This window comes from Tigriopus californicus, chromosome 8 (genome assembly GCF_007210705.1).
Source record: "Tigriopus californicus strain San Diego chromosome 8, Tcal_SD_v2.1, whole genome shotgun sequence".
In the NCBI taxonomy this organism is placed as follows: Eukaryota; Metazoa; Arthropoda; class Copepoda; order Harpacticoida; family Harpacticidae; genus Tigriopus; species Tigriopus californicus.
In genome coordinates, this window is record NC_081447.1 from 12632363 (window position 1) to 12654716 (window position 22354).

Below are 22354 nucleotides of genomic sequence, written 5' to 3' on the forward strand. Positions count from 1 at the left end.
GCTTTGTATCTTGGTCTAATTGTTACCTTTACTGTTTTGAAAAGCACTCCAATGACCTCCCAAAATTTGTGCAGACATCGCCTGATGGCTACTACTAAAAAGAGTCTACAACTACAATTGTCATAGCCATTTTACCGATTTTACCATCTTAATATTCAGCAGAATACAAAAAAAAATTGTGCCCTTTGGTACAGGCTGGTTGCAAAATATGAAGTTTTAGCAATGATCTTTAAAAGGTAAATATGAAACTCATTTCAGGATTGCAAAACATAAAGAATGTGAAAAGCTACCAAAAAAATATGGTTGGTATTTGAAACCTTTCAACTACCTATCATCAAACTCAATTATTGTGAATTTTTACAATTGCCATTTTGTTTATTGACCACTGAAAAGTCCAACAACAATTGGAACATTGAAGCAGGCAAGGGAAAATTACCCCAGTGACGTCCCAAAATTTGTACTGAAATCATCAGACGGCTGCAACTTTAAGGGGTCAATCATTCCATTTGAACAAAAAATTGGCTTCCATTTTAGGCTATTTGTAAGCCAGACTTCAAATAGCCCTAGTTGCCAAATTATGGTTGCTTAGATGTCAATCATAGGCTGAGATTGTCCTGCTTTTCTTCTTAGGACGTCACACGATGTTTAATCATTTTGACTTGGGACGTCAAGGAGGTTACGTCCAATGCAACTTAAATTACTTAATGAAAAAAGTTAAATACTCTACAACCATTGCTCTGGAATTCAGTAGTCTTGAATTACATTTCATCAAATGGTAAATCCTGTCCACAGGTGGTATGTGACTAGATAATCTGACAAAAAAAGTTCCAACATTTTGAGTTCACCAAAAGAACGCCATTATTCTAAGATGTGACCTTTTCAATGGAGCAACTCAGTAATGCGTTCAAAAAGTGCAAAATAAAAATCCTGCAAATTAGCTCTTTATTTGAAACTGTTGCAAATTTGTAGTGCAGTCAATGAGTGATCGAATGACTTATTTATTTCTGGTCGCAGGAACACGAGATATACAGTTTTGAATTTGTATGGTTCCTATTGATCAACCTTACAGATTATTATTTTCCACGTCACAAAAGATATGTTTCACAATGTCTTTGTTGCTTTTTTGGATTCAAATTTGTTATTACTGAGTAGATAGCTCCCAGGTCTTGATTATACTCACTTTAGCTTTGTTTTCTTCCTCCCTGATGTGTACAGGGAGTCTTTCCTAAATTTCAACAATTCTGATAATAATTGACTTCTTGGTTGCTTGGGGAGTGTAGGCTCTGGACGATCTTTGGCGCGTGTTCGTTTCTCCCACATGTGTTAGTTCAGAAAGTTTTTAAGAATTATCATGGGTTTTGAAAAATCCATCAATTGTTTTTTTCAATCAATACTACCTCAATGCCATGCTGATATTTGTGATAATTTGTTTTGATTGTGTTTTTTTAATGATTTATGCTTATGGTTTTGGGGTTCGAGATTTTTATTGATTTATTTTAAGGTTATGGTTTTTGCGTTCAGTTCCTCATTGATTTGTTCTGCTAACCAAAGTTGATTTGATACCATGCCAGTTTCTTTTGACCTGCTTTTCATTTCTTGTTTATCTAAACTTGCTTTGAATATATGAAGGTTTTTGGCAAGAGTAAAAAAGTACGTCCTGACAACGTCATAGCTGAGCAGTCGTAATATGATGTCTCTCGTCGATACTCAAGTTTATTCGGCAAGCCTATCCGTCTCCCTGAGTATTAATCAGGGGTGCCACCTCACAACAGAATATAGATGGAATAAATTAGCTCTCATGACTTTGTATGGACCATTGTTTCAAAATCCTTCGTCTTTAGTTGAAGTCAAAAAATAAATCCTTAGCTCTGACGAATATTGAAAATCTTCATCCCATAAAAGCATTTTCCCGAGCAATTAGGAGTATCCCTGAGTGTTGTTTTTCACCATTTTTTCAGCTGTGCCATTCATTCCAGAGTGGCTAGTAAGTCCACAGTAATGATGAGTTTCATTATCGTCCAAACAATTTATATTGCAGATAGAGGTGCAACATGTCTATTTTCCATTCGACGCATCTTCGATCTATTTCATTTGCTTTCTCCAATACCCAGCCAGCCTCGTAGCCATCAAGTTTGATGTATTCAAAGCATTGCTCCCGTCTTTTTTCAAGTCAGTCTTAGTCGCCCTGACTCAAGTCAGTTCATTGGAGCTTCATCCCAGTGCATCTGCATCAAACCTTGGAGCATAACCCAGATCTAAAAGGAATCAGTGTTCCCCTACTTCTAGCTTGAGGCCCTTCCTCGAACAATCATCATCATCATCATCATGGGTAACGCTGTGGGGACCCATGATACTAGAAAGCCCGACGATGAGCCGGTTGATGTGCTAAAGAACAGCTTGGATTGGATCAACACCCATATCGAGTTTGCCACCCATGCTAGTGGGGGGTATGGTCCATGGGAGTTCTATGCCCAAATGAAGGGGTTCCTCCCCATTCCCGAGCCCAAAGGAGACTTCCGCTACAGATATTCTAGCTGTCTCGAGTTGGAAGCCGATGATGATCCTACTTATCTCAGAGAAACTTCGGGTTTGCTTTCGACGTAAGTGCAAAGTTTGTGGTTCATCCATGATTGTAGGCAGGGCTTGTCATCAATAGAAAAGGCACTCTTTGACATCATGTAGTTCGCTTCAGTGGGATATCCTTGGCATCAAAAGGGCTTGTCATTTTCTGGGCGATTTTGCCACTGAAAAGAACTGACCATTTTGCCATGAGAAGCTAGTGACCATGAATAGATTTGGTTGACCATCAAAGTATGGATATACTGAAACAGCCTTCAAGAAAATTTGAAAGCAAATCATTGTTCCCACTCTTTTTGTATATGAAGCGAAAATCATAGCTATTAGGCACAAAATATGAGGTTCAAACAAACTGCATAATCCGATTTTATTTCATGCTAAATCCAGGATAGCATATGAAAGGGAAGTGGACTAGTGGTTGGCGTAGTGTTCTTGAGAAGGACAGGTCCCAGGTTCGAATCTCCTCTCCCACCTTTTTCCAAAGGAAACTTTTAGCCGCTAACTACACCCACAGACGGAGAACCAAACAATGAGACCGGATATGATTCTGCCTAACAGAATTTGGAAATGAGCAATGTGATGGCTGGCTTCGCTGGCCGGGTGAGGCTCACACCTCCGACCCTAGCACCCCAAACCCCAACAACAAAATTTGAACTAATAGTCTGAATGAACCGTGAAATCCAAGTCGTTCTTTTCTTAATGGTAATCTTTCACCGCTTTAACCTCATTGGATTATTTATATTTTAAGGGATTTATAGTATTTTCTAGTTTTACAATTCCTGTGCCCATTCTGGGAATGAGCACTGGATTGGGAAGGGGCCAGTCCCAAGGTTTGAGGTGCGGCCACTGTTCAAGACGTCAAACCACAAGAGTGTCGGGACCAAAAGTTTACTCTCTCATCAATCGGAAAATGAACAATAATACCAAAATCCCTAAGAAAATTCAAATATTGTTTACTGCACATAGTCAATTTATTCTAAGGCTAACTGCGTTATCGTTTTGCTAGAGCATCCGCTTTCCAATCGGCGAATCCTGGTTTGTACCCAGGCTAGCCGAGTCCAAGCTTCTTTGCAGTATTAATTAGAGCATAAGTTACTGCCTTTACTACTTCAACGGGCGAACTTTTGATCATTTCCGAGGGCGAGGTAATAATTTATGTCGCGCGTTAGTTGTTACCACAGAGCGGGAATATCCCTAAGTTGGGACACCTAATGACTCTTTAGAGACACACATCATCGGATGGCAGTTCGAGCGAGAGAGCCGCCATCTGACTCCGAACGAACAAAGAAATTCAGCTTACCCTAAAAAGGCATCGAAATTAGGTGTCTTAGTCAGTTGTTTTGAATTGCTACCATATCGATTTTTGTGGAACCCAAAAAATGAACAAAATATCAAAAAGATTATGCCAATGAGTGAGTTCAATAAAGTCGAGCAATACTGTCAATTAGTGATTTCTATAGGGGGGTTGATTTTGACGGTTTAGCTGATTCCATTATTTTCTTTCCGCCAGCGTCAAAAAGCGTATCATGGGCCGATTTGGGCGGTCGAGACTAGCTTGAGCCGCTTGAGCCAGTCCTTGCTTTTTGCTTTTGTTAGCACTATCATGAAAGGTATAGTTTTGAATCAAAATATAGACACCTAGGCACACATTTCATTCAAAAAATATCAATTTCTTGCCCGCCAGCCAAATCTCCAATAAATCTTGAATAAAAAGTATTAAACTCTTCAGCACCCTGTTTTTTGGCATAGGTCCTTGCCGCTACTGGATTGGAATCCCAGCAATTCAAGACGAAAAATTCATTCATTTTATTAGCTTTTATTTATATTATTTGATCGACCAACGAATTAGAGTTGGCTGATCTGGCTAACCCTTGAATGTAAGGTTGATGGGCAATTTTAGTCAAAAACTTGTCCAAGTCTGACTTAAATCCTGCTATTGGATCGACGCCTACATACGACCACGAATATTTGAATTCAGCAAATTGAACAATGAAGGAGCCCGGGAAAGAAGAGAGTTGGACTTCAATGTTCTAACTAGCCTGGATTCTCGAGGGCTTCAAGGTGCTCACAAAACGCACATTAAGCCTCTACGGCCACTAGAATTCACACCAAATCCTGGGTTGGGACAAAGCTCATGGATAATTTTGAAGACGTACAGTATCAGATACCTTTCGTACCTTCTTTGAGTACCGTACAATCCCAACCTTTCTAAACTTACCCAATACGAGAGCTCTCTCTCATTCCTGTGATGTTCCTAGTGAAACATCTTTGGACTTGTTCGACCTTTTGCAAACCTACTGAACTCATCGGAGCCCAAATGGGTGAAGCCTATTTAAGATGTGGCTGAACAATCGACTTGTACAGAGTTAGCATCGTGATACTATCTCTGGACTTAAACGTGCGATATATCCAACCACATGTTTGAAAAGCTTTACCAACTTTCAACTGGATATGCTCATCGAACTTTCCATTATCTTGGAGGACTACACCTAAATCCTTCATGGATGAGACTTACTGAATGCCCTTGCCTTCATCATCTAATAGTGGAGTGTCTAATGGCGTCGACCCAAAGGTCATTGAGCGGAATTTCATTCCATTCAGTGCCATGTTACTCGCCGCAATCCATGAGCAGATTTGGTTTAGGACCTCTACCCGACCACCGGAGTTCTGACCATTTCCTACCGCTAACTAATTTTGCATCATCAGCATAGGAAGAGATACTGCCATTACTACTACTACTAAGCTAAGCATGAAGTTGAAATCCATTTCAGACCGTTTTTCCCGTGGATCAAGATTCCCCTGACCGATGTCCTTTACCCTGTATTCAGTCGGTCGGGAGGTAGAAATAGCCAGCCTGAATTGGAATACTTGGAGTGTCTCGAATATTTTGGTGCCAACCGTGGGAAAACAATGTGCCACGATTACGCTATGGATATGAGAGAGTCGTACGTCATGAAGCGACAGGTAATCAAGAGTTTGATATTTGACAAATGCGTTTGACGGAGTTCAAATACATTCTTTCCCATTTATTCGTACATCCAATTTTCTCTTTGTTTATCCAATGTTTTTGCATTTTGGGGCTCGTAGGGATATTTTGTGGTTTAGAATTTCCGATCGCACATCATGAGTTAGCAACGATCAATGGTCTGTCTTGGATTGAATGTAGGATACTTGGCAATCATTGTGTCTTTTTACACTCTCAAATTAGCTGATTTAGTATGTTACCATTTCAATTGAACTGAGAAGCTTCCTCACAAATCGAATGAAAATCTTCCCTTTCAAAGCAGCAAACCTTTGAGCCAATGAAAGCATCTTCTAATTGGGGGCTTTCTTGTCAGCTCAATCGTCTCAATTTGCCTCTAACTTTCGTCTACTTCAAATAGAAAATGAGATACGCCTTCATGCAACAAAACCGCGGATGGAAATCGATCGAGAAATTCCGTGGCAAAGCGAAAGAAGGCGATTCTCCACCCTACGAACCTCCTCCACCATCGTTAGCCCAGAACAACGTGCCCTCACCCAAATTTTACGAATAGTCCATCAGCTCCAATGATAAATGTGTATCTGGATTAGTCGATAAATAATAAATACATTCTACACAAGATAATAGATTTGAATAGGGTGCTTGTGGCTTTTCGGACGAGGTCTAGGGTTCGGATTTTTTCGAATTCTCGTTCTCATCCAGAGTCTCCTCCTCAATCTCCTCGGCCTCCCTCATGGTTTGTGGGAGGTCCTTGCCGGTAGTTTCATGTAGAAAAGCCGCCAACACCGCTGCAATCAAACCCGGCACGCCCAAAACGAGCATGGGCAATGGCTGCCAATAGACGGCCAAGGCCGTGACGAATTCAGCACTCATCCCAAAAACCCTTGCCACCATGGAACAGATCCCAAGTGCTTGAGATCGCAGATTGGTCGGGTACAGCTCGGCAGTGATCAGATAAACCATCAGAAATCCCAATGAGGCTCCCAGTTTCCCTAGAAATCGAAAGTTCCATCAATCCATGATTCCGAAGGGGACGACTTGTGTTTGGCACTTACCGCTAAAGTAAGCAATGAACACAATGACCGTTTGGGTTTTGGGAACGCATGCCAAGACAATGCAACTTCCACCCATGAGAGCAAAAGAAATAATAGTATTCCAACGGCGACCAATCGCATCCAGAGCGAAGTAGACGTAGATCGATAAGGGCGACTCGACCAAGGTCATGAGGGCAAAGTTGAGCACGATGTCTCCCGACAAGCTTGTGGCGCTCAAAGTGAGAGCATAGAAACCCACGCAAACCGTAGACCAACAGAAGATCAAAATCAGGGTCTTGACCAGGTGGTGCCTCCGGAACATGTCCAATGGATTGAGATTCTGCTCGGATTCGGACTCCACGTTGTCCAAGATATTTTTCATCTCCTTCTCTTGCTCAGTGGAGAGAGTCTTTCCATTGCCTAGAAGAGTTCAAAAGTTGGCTACCATCGTATTGATAGTGGACTACGGGCCCTTAAATTTGTGACATTTTTTGTTTCAAAATTTGCGTAGGAGGATTTTCAAGATTTTTGTAACCCTGCCACGAAAAACAGTTCGTGGAACTTTTCATTGTTAAAGTTTTCAAAGAGAAAATAATTTACAATTGTGTTTAATTCTAATTGATCAAATTTAGAAAGTTACTGACACAGATCTGTGAGGGCATGCAAATTTCGGCTAAATGACGAATAAAAGTGTGTGAATCTCGGTTTCGCTCCATCACTAAAAGTCGATTACAATAATTTGTCTTACCCGCGGCTATGCTAAGGAAAACTCTTTCAGCTTCGTCTCTCCGTCCATTACTGGCCATCCAACGGGGAGATTCGGGGATAAAGAACCAAGCCGGCAGAGCCAACCCTCCCACAATGCCCACCCACAAATGAAGGTTGCTCCAATGACGGTTCCAGTTCACGATGAGGATGAAGATAAGGAATGGAATGGGAACATCCTTCACGGCAAACAATAACTTCCGATGCTTGGGACTGAACATTTCCAATGAGTAAGTGTGGAGTGCGATCCACATGATGGGCAAGGCTGAACAAGTCAACAGTCGCAAACCCACGTAGACCAAATAGTTGGGCACGAATCCACCCACGATGGTGGTGGGAATGATGGTCACCAACGACACCAGCATGGCAGTTTTCCGCCCAAAGCGATCGCTTATACGGCCTCCAACCAGCGAGCCTAGGGAAAATATTTGACTAGCATTAAATACTGGTGGTTTCTTTCGGGCAAAAAGGTAATAGGGAACAAGATTGAATATCCAAGTTCCAGTTATAGGTAGGATGACGTTGAAAATAATCTCAATAATCATCTTAGATTTTAAAGATGAATTTCTGCACAGGTTTCGTAGGTTTTCTATAGTTGGTGAAACTTGTCTTCATTTCAAACCAAAAAAGGGGCCAGTCACGAACTTCTAGATATATGGACTGGAAACGAGCTTCCCGCCATATCGGCCTGCTCTTGGTCATCGCAACTCTGAGCCACTTAAAGTAATAAGACAAGAAACATAAAACTCTCTTCAATTGAAAGCAAGTCCTTTTTTATCATCTACTTGTGAGGTGGTTCGTATCAAAGGCATGTTGTCAAAAACATTTGAAGCTAGTAAAGAACAGGCTGCAAATTCAAATTTTGTGCAGTGTTTACTACATAATTTTGGACTTATCTCCTGAGTTCCCTAAGCATTGCTTTGGGCTCAAATTTGCCCAAGTTCATCAATTCAAGATGATCTTGTGGTCGTATCATGTGGTCATGTGGCATAAAGTGAATAGTTGCTTCCGTTCGCAGTCCACATTTCTAGAAGTCCATGGGCCGGTCTACGCGACCAATTCTGTTAGCTAAATTGAGAATATCTATCAACGTTTCTTTAACGACTGATAGTCCTTTTTAGTCGTGCCCAAAAGGGATCAGATCGTTAAAAGCTGTCTAAAATGAGTCCAGTCACAAATATTGGCACAGACATTCAATCGAAAACAAAAAAAAAAAGATTTGTCAAGACTTCCCTACCAATCATGAGTCCAACCATCATGACCGAGCTGAGCAATCGCCGCTTCCAATCCTCGCCACAAGTCAGTCCCAAGGTGGTCACGAGAGTCTCCTGAAACTGGCTGCGATCCCAAACGTAGTCCTCGCATTCCAAGGACGAGGACGTGTTGAAGGCACTGGCCTCGCAGGAATCGCCCACGGGCTCATAGCGATGGCATGGATCGAAATCATCGGCCACCTTTAAGAAGTTCGACGAGCGGTGCTCTGAAATGGCCCCGAATTATTTTATACGTACGTAAGCACTGGCAAAGCCAGTCGTAAAGGTACTCGTTTTGTGGTGTTACAATGAGTCCTTATATGAAATGAAACAAGTCAGTTGATTCAATTTAGGATCTCAATTCTCATTTCTAATTTTTGTGGTTGGTTGAAAACTAAATGGTGATACTTATGCTACATTACTAGAAAAAAAAATTCAAATTTTGGATCTGATTTCTGAAATTATATTTTAAAACCATATTTACAAATGAGAACCCATTAAAATCCCTTCAATATAGGGGAACCCTTTGGAGAGGTAGCAAGATCTCTAATTTCGAGACCAATGACCTAAACTCAGACATGCCGTTATTTGTTTAATTTAAAAAAATCCTTTGTTCAGAAGCGGTCAACAACTCCTTCCTCTCCTTCTACCACTATCCATAGAGTTCTCCATGCACTAGCATTCAAAGCACATTGTGCACCCTGAAACCTGTCCAACGGGTTTCGGATATTCCTCATGCAAGTTAGTCTTCAGCGAAGACGACACTCTCCAGGAAAAACACGTCCTTTTTTAGGGGTCCTCGATCAGTCCTGTGACAGGACTCCTGTCATATTGATCTACGTGAATTCAAGTGCATGCGTCTACCTGCGTCTAAAGAAGGTGCATCTCAAAAAACTTGTGACCGGTTCAAGGAGGGCCAAGTGAGTGGTTAACAAAGTAACTCGCCTAAGGAACGGAAGGTTCACCATCGACAACTACATAACTGTTTAGTTTGCCCTGTGGTGTCGTTTCAGATGGATGTGCCCTGCCGTTATTCCCATGGAGTGAGGGGCAAAATGAGCAAAATGCTGTGATATGTGTCTTGTATTTAGCGTATGCAGTGGAGTGCCTAGAGAGCAGGGCTGGGTGCTCAGACAAGGATGATTGAGAATTAAGGCACCTTTGATGAAACACAAATTTGTCGATCTCATGGAGGCATGGCATAAGAACCGACGATTCGACGACATTCAAAACAGTCTCCACAATGGAATCAATCCTTCCATGAATTGCACTTCCGTTCATCGCCTCAAAGATTTGGCAACAATGGCGTTCGCATGAAGGTTAATTCTCGACACTTGCGTTCTGTACGCTACAGGGTTTTAGTACATGAGACCTATTACCTATTTTCCTGCTTGGATGTGAACTTTAATGTGAAGAAAACGGGAGTGACAACAAACAATGCAAACTTGAACATTGACGTACAGCAGAGTTAAAGTTTGCTGTACATTTGGTACGATTGTTATATGTGAGTTTGAAAACGAAACATTGTCAATTCCATATGTCTGAGCTATTTTTTATGTATTCATGGAAGGTCATAAAATCTTTTGTTTCTTTTTTTTTATTGTTGAAGCAAAGTTAATGTCTCAGTTCTTTGATTTACATTTCTTTGTGACAACAAACACAATTGAAAATTGAAAGCTTTTCAGAATAAGTGGCTTCAGTGGGGCAAGTTTGATTTGCAACAATTTTGTCGAAAGTTAGAGATTCTGGAATTATATTTTCTTGATTGAGAGAGATTGGTCGGCTATTTTAAGGAAAGCAGCGATACGTTCGATATTCTTTCAGTGGAGAATTAATGCGAAGAAACAACACACCTCATTTACTTGTGTGTCCATAAAGTGCCTTTCACTTACTCTTCCGATCGCCTGATTGCACTTTCTTGTTTTTGAGCAACTTGTAAAATAGTTCAGATTGGACAATTACTCGTAGGTTTATTATACGTATAAATTACATCGTCTTGAGTAAAATATTCTCTATTCATATATAAATGACCAAAAACCGGTCCTGTTGCTACGGTGAAGAGTGAACATCTTCAATCGAGAGACTGTTTTTTTCCTCTTCTTTAAATTAACCGATTGTAAGAACCCCCCTTTTTCGTCACGATTCGTTTTTTGCCTTGCGCTAAACTAACGAGGTTTTTTTTTTCAATTTTGAGCTTAATGAAAGGTTTTGAATTGAAGAATTACTGAGTCCCTCATGGAACAGGAGATAATTTTCAATTCCCAACTTGGATCATTGCTATAAGACGAAGGGCATTAATTAATTGATTGCCTGGTCTATGGCATCGAATTTGTTCCTTGAGACCAATTGGGGCCCTTTATAAATCTGGGTCGCGCTCCAAAAAACACAATTTTAGTCGATAACTGGGCAGCTTTCGACCCTTGCCAAAGTCGAACAGAAGTCAAATTAAATGCATCCAACGAGGATGTTTGATGTTTCCTGTTTTCAAGTGTGGCCAATTTAAGTACGTTGTACTCAGGAATCTAATTTGAACAAGGTTACGGACATTAGGTCCTTGATTTTTGAATTGCTTATTGGACTCACTAGAGTCCTAAGGTCGGCAAGGCAAAGAGGCTCAAACACAGAGGAAGGATACGATATAAACGTCATTGAATGGATACATGGGATCAATTCTTTCAATTTCGAGTTTCTGCAAATGAGTAGGTTCTTCAAAAAGTTGGGCGGATAAAAAGACACATCCAAGAAAAGAAGGGGAAAATCTAAAGTGTCCAACGAGAAATAAAAGTCCCGTCTAAGTTGGAGACATGTACAAGGGTTTATCTAATAAACTGAAGTCCTTTCGGAGACTCGCCTCAACACCAATCCAAGACTCAATTGCCGTTGTTTTTATTTAAAAATCTCCATAGTTCAGAGCAACAAAAGTCAACAGTAATTTGAGATTCAAACGATCAATAACCATGACCGGTTCTATTTTTGGGGGGCGGCACATTTTATGACGGAACCAAAAGCTACTTTTCAACCCTGCAGTACTCCACACAAAATCGTCGATAACAAACATAATGTGGTTTAGGCAAATAAACAAGACCTACAGGCGTATTACGTTTTTCGCAAGTGAAATAAACCCGAGGCGAGTACCTATCTAGAACCAACACTCGATTTCAATTTCAACCTCGTCCGACAATTTCTCTCCTATCCCACCGTCATGCATATAGTGAAACGCTTTTCATCTATCCTTTCGCTCGCCAAGTCATCCTAAACCGGATTTTTTCACGAGGAAATAGAATTAGCAAGATACTTCTCCCAACTCAAATTAGAAACCATTCAGTAGCTCGTTCCGCTGTGCGTGTGCGAATTCACTTCCCAGGCGAGGACTCACCTGAGGGCAAAGCAAACCCTGTCCAACTTTCATTGATCATCGACGAGGCACTATCACATGCAGGGATGTAGCACCGATGAGGGGGTGAATACGCTGCGTACATGGTGATGAACAGAGCGTATAATGACGACCAACCAATGGGCAGAGACATCAGTGTCATCTTCCATTGCCACCAACCCCCTCCCCCGACCAGTTCGTCCAGGATAAAATCCACATCGTGTTTCCTGTCCTTGCTCATTTTGATATTGGGGATGGGAGACTTGATTGGAAGCTGTGGCTGTGGGTGGGAGATCTCGACAATGTTTATGTTATGATCAGACCTATTGAATTAGGGTTGTTGCCGATCCTGGGGATGCCAATCAAGTGTTCGGACAAAGCGGATGCACCTTCCTTTTGATGGATCACCTCAAGGGTTTGTGATATAGCTAATAGGCCAGAAGTTGGCTTTATGTCATCTTGTTTGAACGCGCGTTTCAAAGAGGGCTCGTTCAAGTACAGACGATGCCTTTCGGTTACCTTGGCTAGCGTTACTAAAGGTCTGGAGCGGGTCTGTTGGAAAGGCCCTTTGGACTACCTAAGCCGTAGTTACATGCTGGATAGACATGTGGCTAGGATATTTCGAGTTACAAAATTCACACGATTACAGGAGCGCTGGGTTCAGACAACCAATGATGTTGAGGGGCGGTGAATCGTATATTTGATCTTAAGTGGTTCGTTTACTTAGATTGATATAACCACTGCCTTGACAAGTGAGCATGACCTTATCACAACCCACACGGAGTCCCTCTTCTTTCTCTTCGGACTCGTGGGTTTCCAACTTGAACCTCAATTCGAATACGTCCTTGATGTGGCGGAGGAAATGGACCGTGTAGTTGGAAAGCGGGCCCGTCACCAACTTGGACACGTCCCTTTGGCTCAAGGTCATGAAGAGGAGCATGAGACTTTGATTGGTCGAGTCGACGCAACCCCCTCGAAAGATCTCTTCCAATAATAACTTGGCGCCTTGGACTCCCAAGTCCTCGGGCACACTCACTTGCTCCTTGCCTTTGGCATTGGAGCACACCTCCGCACTTAGGAACGCCCCCGTTGTGGTCTCTGCCGTCAGTACCAGACCGAAACCGGCCGATTTACCCGAAGCCGCGCCCTTGTAGCTGTCGGTGTGAATGTAGATATCCGGGATAAACTTTAGCAGGACACCTTTGGCGGATTCCACAATCCTAATCACAGAAAATTATCCCTGAAGACGTGCTACAGTAGATACGATTCATGACCTACTCACCGGTTGGACATGGCCGGAGACACTCGGGCGGCCCAAGCCGAGCCCCGGATTCGCTTGATCTTGCCCATGTCCGTGAATTGCATGGCGCGGAAACTGCGTCGAATGGGACATTTGAACACTACCTGCCCGCCACCTTCCGGGGCCGCACCCCGTTTCGTAACTTTGAGTTCCAGACCCTCGTCGACGATCAGATATCTAATCGGAAGAGCGAAAATCAGTAGCTGTTAACATTATGAATGGGCGGATAGGCCTGGCCATCATCCCACCTTTTTAACACGGGCAGGGCGCTCAATCGTAGGAGATCCGGGGAGGGGTCGATCTGATTGTTGGTCACGCCCCGGAAGATCAAATGCAGGGGATGCTTGCAGAATGGAGCTAATTGGAGCATGGGTTCCAAGAAGTAGCCGATGCCGCGCTCCAGATTACAATCATGCTCCACTTTGCCACCCATGAGCAATCCTGAAATATAACCGCAGACTTCAAATTGATTGTCGACGGGGTTTTTTTTTCTATACTCCATGACTTGGCAGTCCTAGTTTTGGAAACTGAACCTAAACGCCATTACTAATTGGTGCCATTTTGAATGGACGGTTCTGCCGGGTAAGTTCAAGACCCATGGGCGTGTGTAGTGGCGTGGGTGTACCTGGTTGGTAGGTGAGTCTGGTACCGGTTTGATTGACTTCGATGCGGGATCCATTGGTGATCTGATCCATGAGTCGGATGAAGGAGGCTTCGTATTCGCGCAAACCCGGATTGAGATCCTGATCGCGGATCCTGGTAATCCGAATGGATCGCCCTCTCAAAGTGGCCAGGACCAGACGACATCGCAGGAAATTCGAGCCTTCGAAGTCTAACAGGCTCGACGATTTTTTAGTTGCCGCCGACATGATGCATGAATGATGAGAATAAGTATGAGAGGGAGAAAGGCTGAATGTGCACTTGTTCTCCTTCAATCAAAACAAACGAGAAACGACAGACACGTTGTTGGGATCATCGAGCTTTGTTGATCAACAACGGAACTAATGGCTAATTCACACCCACAACCTATCCCTGTTTTGGGTTTTTTGGATTTTTTTTTTGGTTTTTCGACGGGCTTTTTTTTAACCGCTACAGGGAATGTAATCCCCAGTAGTATTAGAATGAAAGGTCATATTTCGCTCATTTTTTTGCTTTTTTATCTTTATGTGATATTTGGCCTACCAACGAATTTGAGTTGGCAGACTGAGCTAGTCCTTGAATGTAGGTAGGGTTGATCTGAAATGCTATCTAAAAAATTTATCCAAGTCTTTCTTGAAAGATGGTACGGGACCAATAAGGCCTGCGTATTTCCTAGCAAGGTGCTCTCAAAACCTACATTAAGCCTCTATGGTCACTAGAATTCACCCTAAATCCTGGATGCTTTTGAAGACGTACAATATCAGATAACTTTCACACCTTCTCTGAACACTGTACAATCCCAACTCATCGGTAAAGGACAAAGTTGACCCATGTTGTACTAGCTTAATGGTATCGTTTTTATGCAGTTTTGTGACATAACTGTGGGAAATGGAGAGTAAATGGGCGAAATATTTCAGCCCTCAGTGGGGAATCAGAGACCATAGACCTGGGCTATGTAGCCAAACAAAAACCATGGGTTGTTTAGATATTTGATGAAAGGCTTTTTAGATTTTTACTTCAAAGCACCATAAATCATCGGTTCAGAGAATTTCCTATAAACTGCTTTGTTACACACAACTACCTTTGTAAAATACAAAGCAGAAAAAGATGAAAAACAGCAGGTAATATGATAAAAAAGCAACCCCCCCAAGGCTTGGGTACATCGGACGTTTCAGTTCACACAAAGTATCACGATGCTAACTTAATACAAGTCTATTGTTCAGCCACATCAAGAATGTATGTACTTCGCCCGTTTGGGCTCTACGTAGTTCACCAGGTTTGTAAAAGGTTAAACGGGTCCAAAGATTTTTTACTCGCCGCAACGTTGCAAGAATGAGAGAGCTTTCGTAATATTGGGAGACATTAGGAAAGATTAGGAAAGCAATTCACGAGCTTTGTCCCTATCAAGGTTTTAGTGTCGAATAGACTTCGTGATGAGAGAGGCTTGACGTGCGCCTTGAGAGGACCTCCAAGCCTTTGTATTCCAGATTTGTTACAACAATGAAGTCCTTTTCTCGTCTTTCTCGTTCTCCTTTACAGCTTTGAATTCATAACGAATTAGTAAGTGAAGATTTGTCACGGGCTTTAAAATCTGATCTGCACAAGTGCTTGACCAAAATTCCACATCAACCCTCACAGATCCGCCGACTCTAATTCGTTGGTGGATAAAGGTGAATGATGATTCACGAACTTCCAAAAATATGGACTGCGAACGAGCTTCCTGCCAAATCGGCCTACTCTTGGTCATCGCAACTCTGAGCCACTTTTCGAATCAAAGTAATAAAATAGGAAACGGAGTTCTCTTCAATTGAAGGCAAGACATTTTTGTATTGTTTACTAGTGAAGTGTTTCGTTTCAAAGTTATATTGTCAAGAGCTTATGTACGCGTAGCTGACCAAGAGCAGGCCGAAAGTTCGAAACGTAGTGTCTATTACATAACTTTGGACTTTTTCCCGATTTCCCTATTCATAATTTTGGGCTCAAATTTAGCCAAATTATTCTAATTAATAAGATCTTGTGGTCGCACCTTTTTTTGTTTGATTTTTCACGGGTATTTCTAACCGTTACAGAGAATGTAATCCCCAGTACTATTAAAATGAAAGGTTATAATTCGTCTATTTATTACCTTTCAATCTTGATATAATATTTGGTCTACCAACGAATTTGAGTTGGCAGACCGAGCTAGTCCTTGAATGTAGGGTTGATCTGGAATGCTATCTAAAATTTGTCCAAGTCTGACTTGAAAGATGCAACCGGATCAAAAAGGCCTCCGTATTCCCTACGAATATTAGAGGAAAGCAAATTAAACAATGAAGGAATCCAAGAAAGAAGAGATGTGGACTTCATTGTTCGAACTAGCCTGGATTCTCGAAGGCTTGAAGGTGCTCTCAAAACGCACATTGAGCCTCTAGGTTCACTAGAATTGACCCTAAATCCTGGGTATCAAGTGCTCATTTGGCATAAAGTGAGCAACTTAAAAGATTGGAAAGTTTTGTTTCCGTTCGCAGTCCACATCTCTAGAAGTCCGTGGGAAATTGCACTTTTTTCATTGATTTCTTCAAGGGTATTCATTCCCAGTGGTGATTAAAAGTCCGCAAATAAATCATTCAGGTACAATTCCCCATGAATCGAGTCGTTTCGCACACCAACTTGACATTTGAGCCTATACCATTTCAATGATTTGCCGCGATTGTTAACCACGGAAACCCATGGGAGATTACAATTCATTTATCGAAGTCAGTTCCACACAACATGTTACAAGTGCAAATGGCTTGACTCCAAGTGCTTTTTTGAGTGTAGTACAATAAGCAATTCTTTGATCAGAAGTATTGTACAGAGACGGTTAACTGGATCCTGGATGGGATTCGATGTGAAACGCATTGATGTTTGTACTCGTAGAAGGACAAAAAAGCCGCCCTTGAATGTAGAAGCAAAACATAGTTTTTCCCCTACACGGTCATCAACTTGGAAGCTTGTAAGAAAAATATTGATGTCGATGAGTCCTCTTAAACATAATTGGTCGTTGAATCAGGCAGATGAAGATTTCGCTTTATTTTTATTATATTACGTACGAATCTAGCATTCGTTTAACGGGAGAGGCGAGATTGTGCATCAAGCACCATGTTTTCCATGTTTTCATTTATCCATTTGACCTTCAATGTTGGAGTCAATGAAACCCAAATTTCAGGTTTGATTGATCCTTTGCATGAATGGCCTAAATTCGAAATCATCCTACTGATCAGAACGTGTGTGTAAATTAAATTAGCATTGATCGTGGAACCTTGGCCAACATCTCTCAAACGTGTCGAGGAAAACCGTTCAAGGTTGATGCTTTTAGATAGAGAGTTAATGATCCAGACCAAATCTCGAGCATCCTCTCATCAGAAACTGGATTGTCTTTGAATGACTTGTCAAGCGAATAGACTGGGACCGGTGGGACCCAAAAGACCCAGAAGTCTGCCCATTGTTCCTATTTTTCCCTCTCATCCTTTCCTCTTCCAATCAATCCCTTTCAATGCTCGTCCCCGTTACTCTGAGTAGTAATCCATTTGACTGAACAAATATAGCATGGTGTGACTAGTTGTGCCATATGGACGGGCAGAAAAATGGGGGGGATTCGATCTTTGGGATCAGGCCATTTCCAAATCTTGATCCACATCCGTTCATTGAGTTTGTTTCAAAGCCGTACGTATCCTTCACCCAAGTCGTCGTCGGTCTTGCCACGAGCTCGGAAATTGAACGCAAATAACTGACGTTTCGTTCTCGTACACACTGTACATGCAGGGCGGTAGTTGTTCCACCTAGATACGTGTAATGGATTTGCCACCCCAATCATCGCTCCACAGCCTCTTTCCCCTGTTTCCTTCTTCTCGAGAATGATCTCTTTCTCTCTGCTACATATTGGTGTTCCCTGTTCCAGCTCATTCTCCGCTCTAGTCTCTTGAGTGGGACTCTGATGGTGATTCCACTGGCCTCGGTCTGGATCTTGGAACTCGCGCGCTCCATTTCTGAGGGGGGGAATCGATTTTCCCGAACAAAGAAGGGAAGCCAGGAGGAGAGGGAGGAGAAGAGGAGAATGAGGAGGATAGAGTACTGACCTCTTCCTCCTCCTCCTCCTTCCTCCTCCCGTGGTCCTCCTGTTCCTTCCCTTCAACCTCGTTTCCCGCCTTGTTGGACCAATTCGGATCAAAGGGAACGCGCGCACGCCCAAGGCAAAAAGCCCCCGCCCATATCACCCACCACTTTCCCTACAGATTGGAAAACCAACCAACTCTCCGCCGTTCTTACTTACGGTCGTACTAGAAGCCGGGTGGGGGAGAAGTTTGATGCCAACCCAGCCAACCTAATTCGGGTTGTCGGAGAGAGGGAGCACCAAAATTGGATCAAGAGTGCATACATAAATAGTTCAATTCACCCTGCACACAAAAATGGAGAACGTGCGTCAAATGTTGAATCGGCCCGAGGTCCGCAATCTCAACTGCATTCGGGATGTCAAGTTTCCCGTCAATTACTCGCTTCAGGCCGTGGAAATGAAGCCAACGGAGGAAGACCCGGGACTAGTGAGTCTCACCATTCGGATCCCAGGGGAAGTCAGGGTGGTTCACGGTTCCGAGGATGTCTTTGGAGCCGTCAAAGAGGCCGTCAAGAAGCACATCAATGCTGCGGAGGAGGCCGAAAACGAGGGCTTGACCATTCAAGAGAAACAAGGAGCCTGGGTCATTCAACTCGAAAAGGGCATCTTCAGCAAGAAGCAAGGGGTTGAGGTAAGATCAAGGGCCAAGTCGCTCCGTTAGGCTCTTTTTTCGTCCTTAGCCCAGTCCATGGCCAACCAACCTTCTCAATTGAACCCTTCTTTGATCGGTTCCAGTTGTTGTGTCAAATCATGGAGAACGTTACCAAGGCGGGTTATGATATGTTGACTAGCTCGAGATTCTCGACCACGCCGGGATTCGAACTCCGAACCTGGATCCTAAAGAAAGCCGCCACACCCATTGAGAGCCCACAGGTGATGGCCCTCGCTTTCCCCGCAGCCGACAAGGTGTGCGTTGTGGGAGCCAAGGAGGATAATCCGGCCAACCCTGTGGTCCAAGCAGCCATCGAAAAGGTCATGAAACCGTCCGAAACCGGACCCAAAGACATCGAAGAACCCGACGTCAAAGTCACGGAGCCCGAGAAAAAGGAGGAGACCAAAGAGGCGGAGGAGGAGGAAAAAGAGAAAGAAGTGGCGGAGGAAAAAAAGGATGAAGACAAGAAGGAAAATGACAACGAAGAGGACAAACAAGAAGTCGAGCCAGACAACAAGGACGAAAAGAGCAACGACGATATTGAACCTCCAGTCAAAGTCGAGGAGGTAGCAAATCAAGACAATAAACCACAAGAAGGAGACAACGACGCCAAGGCTGACACGGAGAAAGAATCCAGCGATGAGAAAGTCAACGAGTTCAAATTGGACATGAACCAGCTGAACGCCGAGAATGGCAAAATCCTTCGCTCCAAATTGCTTTTGGAGGTTCTTCACCAGTTGTTCTGCCGCCAATGGAAATTGATCTGCTCCTCGCACGTGCCCTTCGGTGGAGATCATGAGGTCATGTTCTTCATCCAAGACACCCGGATCTTGCCAGGCTTGGGACAGGATCACTTTGCCATGTTGGAAATAGAGAAACCCGACATGGTTCGATTGTACGGGTTGAACGAGGACATGGAGGGCAAGATCAAGACTGTCATGCAGGAGCATTGGATGCCGGGTCTGGACTCCAAGGACCCGGAAGAGGTGCACGAGGTCAAAAGCTACAAGCTCTTGGAGGAACCCTGGAATCAGTCTTGCGTCATCAAGGATGGCTCCGGACCCATGCCCAGATTGGTCGTGTCCCCTCAGATTTTGGTGGCCAAGTTCCTCTTGGCCATGAACAAGGCCGAAATGAACGTCTACGAGAGCATCACCTTGGACGTGGGTAAGACAGATCAAAAGACTTTGGTCATCTTCCGGCAATCCAATGTTGGCTACACCCAGGAGTTGACACTCAAACTGGCAGGTACGTAAATTGAAACCCAATCAACGTTTTGACCAGAACTAACTCAGACATGTGGCGTGTTTCGTTTCGTTTTATTTGATAGGGGTCAATCGGATTGGAGTTCTGGGCGGCACTGAGGCCGATATCGAGGCCATTCGCAAGTGTCTGCAAAGTCGATGGCCTTACCCACTGACTCACGACTACAAAGTGGAGAAAGAAGGCAACGAGGAGGAGTTTTGGCAATTCAAAGTCAAACGATACCCTTGGGCTGTATCCTATGGGAACAAGCACATTGATCGAGCCATTGAGACAGCTCAGAGTCTGATCCAACAGCATCATGAGATCACGTTCCCACCGCCACAAAACATGGACGCCGAGTCTGGGAAGAGCATCTTGGTCTATCTCATCAAAGTAAGTTTAGACGGGTTTTACGCCATTCCGAAGAAAACATCGTCGAGTATTCTTTGGCACCTCTTGTACTGATAGAACAACGTAATTTGGGGGAACAGTGTCCTGGAATTGCCTTTGTTCGGAGAAGACTCGGTAAAAAATGACCTTGATACTTAATAACTTCTGGTCAAGCGCTTGAGGAACATGGTTCAGTCACAGAAATGAAGACATCTTTGAGGAAAGAAGGAAGCCTGAGTCAATATTTTGGATTCCTTTGAAACAAATTATGTCTTTGTAGCAAGGTTTGTTTTTATTTTTGGGTTGTTGATGAAATAACCCTAGTGGGTCGACAGGTTCGAAACACTGCAATTCTGAAAGATACTTTTATTGAGCTCTAGCCAAGAACCAAAACGTTTTTCTCTCCTTCATTGCTTTGAAATAATGGTCCACTCAAGCTTTCTAGAATTTTTTAAAAGACCTCATAACTAGCTCTTAATTATCTTTTCCTCACACTTTGATCAAGGTTTCTTCAAGGCTCGTAGCTCAATGCAAATTTTTCTTTAAAGTTTTTCTTCCACTGTGTAAATTCTAATAACGAAAAGATCAACTCTCCGGAGCTTGAAATTCGAATTCAACCTACTGAACACCCCCACCCACGCCAACATCACCCCCACCCACCCCCAGTTCGATGATTATCCTAAATCACGTGCCCAAACTACTGAGGAAAGCCCTGTCATTGTTTTATTCCATCCCACAGGAATTATCGGATTTGGGATGGCGGGTTCAATTCTGCGGGGACATCTCCTCCCAAAATGTGGCCCAAAAGCGACCACCAATTCCGGAGCGGCCCAGCGATCCAGTCTCCTTGTACTTCTTGAAGTAATCATGGGTCAGACGAACAAACACTTCTTCAATTCTTCCCCTTCCCGCGCTCTCCCTCTTCTTCTCAGTGAACGACCAAGGCTAATCTTCATGTAGTTTTGATATTACTTTGCGATTCCCCTCATCATAACCTCGTGTTTCCTCCCCTTTGAATCAAGTAGGGGAGCTCTTTGCACGGGATTCGCGTTTTTAAGGGAACTCTCGTGGGCATGCTCTTCAATTGTATGGTGATAAGACCAGTAGCCACCAGTAAAGGGATTCTCGGACTTGGTTATGTAAATTTCTTCGTGAACGCTCAAGTTTTTCCAAGATGTCTCAACTATTACTATGATTATTAATTCGATGGAATTCCCATTTCCCATCCTCTTTCTCCTCACCCGCCTATGTGGACTATTTAAGCTAAGTACTTGTACCAATAGTAGCGCGTTACAACGACCAGACAATAAAGCATTTAATGGCCCAAACATTCTTATGGTTCGGTACTAAATATATTTGAGGATTTTTTCCAATCATTTTTCTTCCAAACTGTATAGATCATATAAAAAAGGGTTCGTTATCGAGGGTATAAGAACATGATGAGAGTTGGGAGGGGATTTCTTCATAAGAATCATTCAGCTTGCTTACTTTTAATCGTAATCTTGACCCATCTCGGCCAAACTAGACCTGACGAGACGAGTTGATTAAAAATTGCCGAGTATCATCAGCCAACTAGTTGAATGTCGGGAAAGACCGTGTTGTGATTTCGTTCGTTCTATTGGTTCGCACAGAGTGTCTTTCGTAGTTTTTGTCAGCACCGCCCGGTTAAAATTAGTTGTGTACTAAAAGGGTCTTTCGTTCATTATTAGATATTGAGATATATGTAGGTATGTTTAAGAGTGACATGCAGTTGCTGCGAACTAAGCGGCACCACTGACGATTTCATCTAGTTGATCTTTGGGCAACACGTCAAGAAATGAATAAGATTGGGATGGGAAATAAATAGAAAGGGTGTTGTCAGAAGGTTGGGAGCGGAAATCTGGATGGCGAGGCTCTCAACAGTTCTTATCAATGGCACAAAGTTTGAAAAAGTTTGTACAAAACAATCGTGTTTGCGGTTTAATGGGGATGTTAGGATGAAGATTTGGAGGACTAAACTTGAAAAGGTGTC

General features: G+C 43.0%; 4 protein-coding genes across 4 annotated transcripts; 2 read left to right on the plus strand and 2 right to left on the minus strand.

Moving 5' to 3' along the window:
* The first annotated feature begins 2212 nt into the window (after positions 1 to 2212).
* On the plus strand, positions 2213 to 6184 carry LOC131884639 (uncharacterized). The gene is made up of 3 exons (XM_059232476.1): positions 2213 to 2600; positions 5349 to 5541; positions 5961 to 6184. The coding sequence occupies exons 1-3, from the start codon at positions 2326 to 2328 to the stop codon at positions 6111 to 6113; spliced, it is 621 nt and encodes a 206-aa protein (XP_059088459.1). The 5' UTR covers positions 2213 to 2325; the 3' UTR covers positions 6114 to 6184.
* On the minus strand, positions 6123 to 12347 carry LOC131884635 (solute carrier family 22 member 21-like). The gene is made up of 5 exons (XM_059232472.1): positions 11989 to 12347; positions 8597 to 8839; positions 7343 to 7774; positions 6616 to 7014; positions 6123 to 6552 (listed from the first exon to the last, which is right to left on the minus strand). The coding sequence occupies exons 1-5, from the start codon at positions 12224 to 12226 to the stop codon at positions 6224 to 6226; spliced, it is 1641 nt and encodes a 546-aa protein (XP_059088455.1). The 5' UTR covers positions 12227 to 12347; the 3' UTR covers positions 6123 to 6223.
* Positions 12348 to 12662: 315 nt separating this feature from the next.
* LOC131884745 (RNA 3'-terminal phosphate cyclase-like protein) lies at positions 12663 to 14326 on the minus strand. Its single transcript, XM_059232609.1, has 4 exons — positions 13911 to 14326; positions 13534 to 13726; positions 13268 to 13462; positions 12663 to 13205 (listed from the first exon to the last, which is right to left on the minus strand). The coding sequence occupies exons 1-4, from the start codon at positions 14152 to 14154 to the stop codon at positions 12692 to 12694; spliced, it is 1146 nt and encodes a 381-aa protein (XP_059088592.1). The 5' UTR covers positions 14155 to 14326; the 3' UTR covers positions 12663 to 12691.
* A 3670-nt stretch (positions 14327 to 17996) lies between these two features.
* LOC131884833 (uncharacterized) lies at positions 17997 to 21542 on the plus strand. The gene is made up of 4 exons (XM_059232717.1): positions 17997 to 18687; positions 18792 to 19956; positions 20039 to 20346; positions 21083 to 21542. Exons 1-4 carry the CDS (start codon positions 18352 to 18354, stop codon positions 21206 to 21208), a joined length of 1935 nt encoding a protein of 644 aa, XP_059088700.1. The 5' UTR covers positions 17997 to 18351; the 3' UTR covers positions 21209 to 21542.
* Positions 21543 to 22354: the final 812 nt, after the last annotated feature.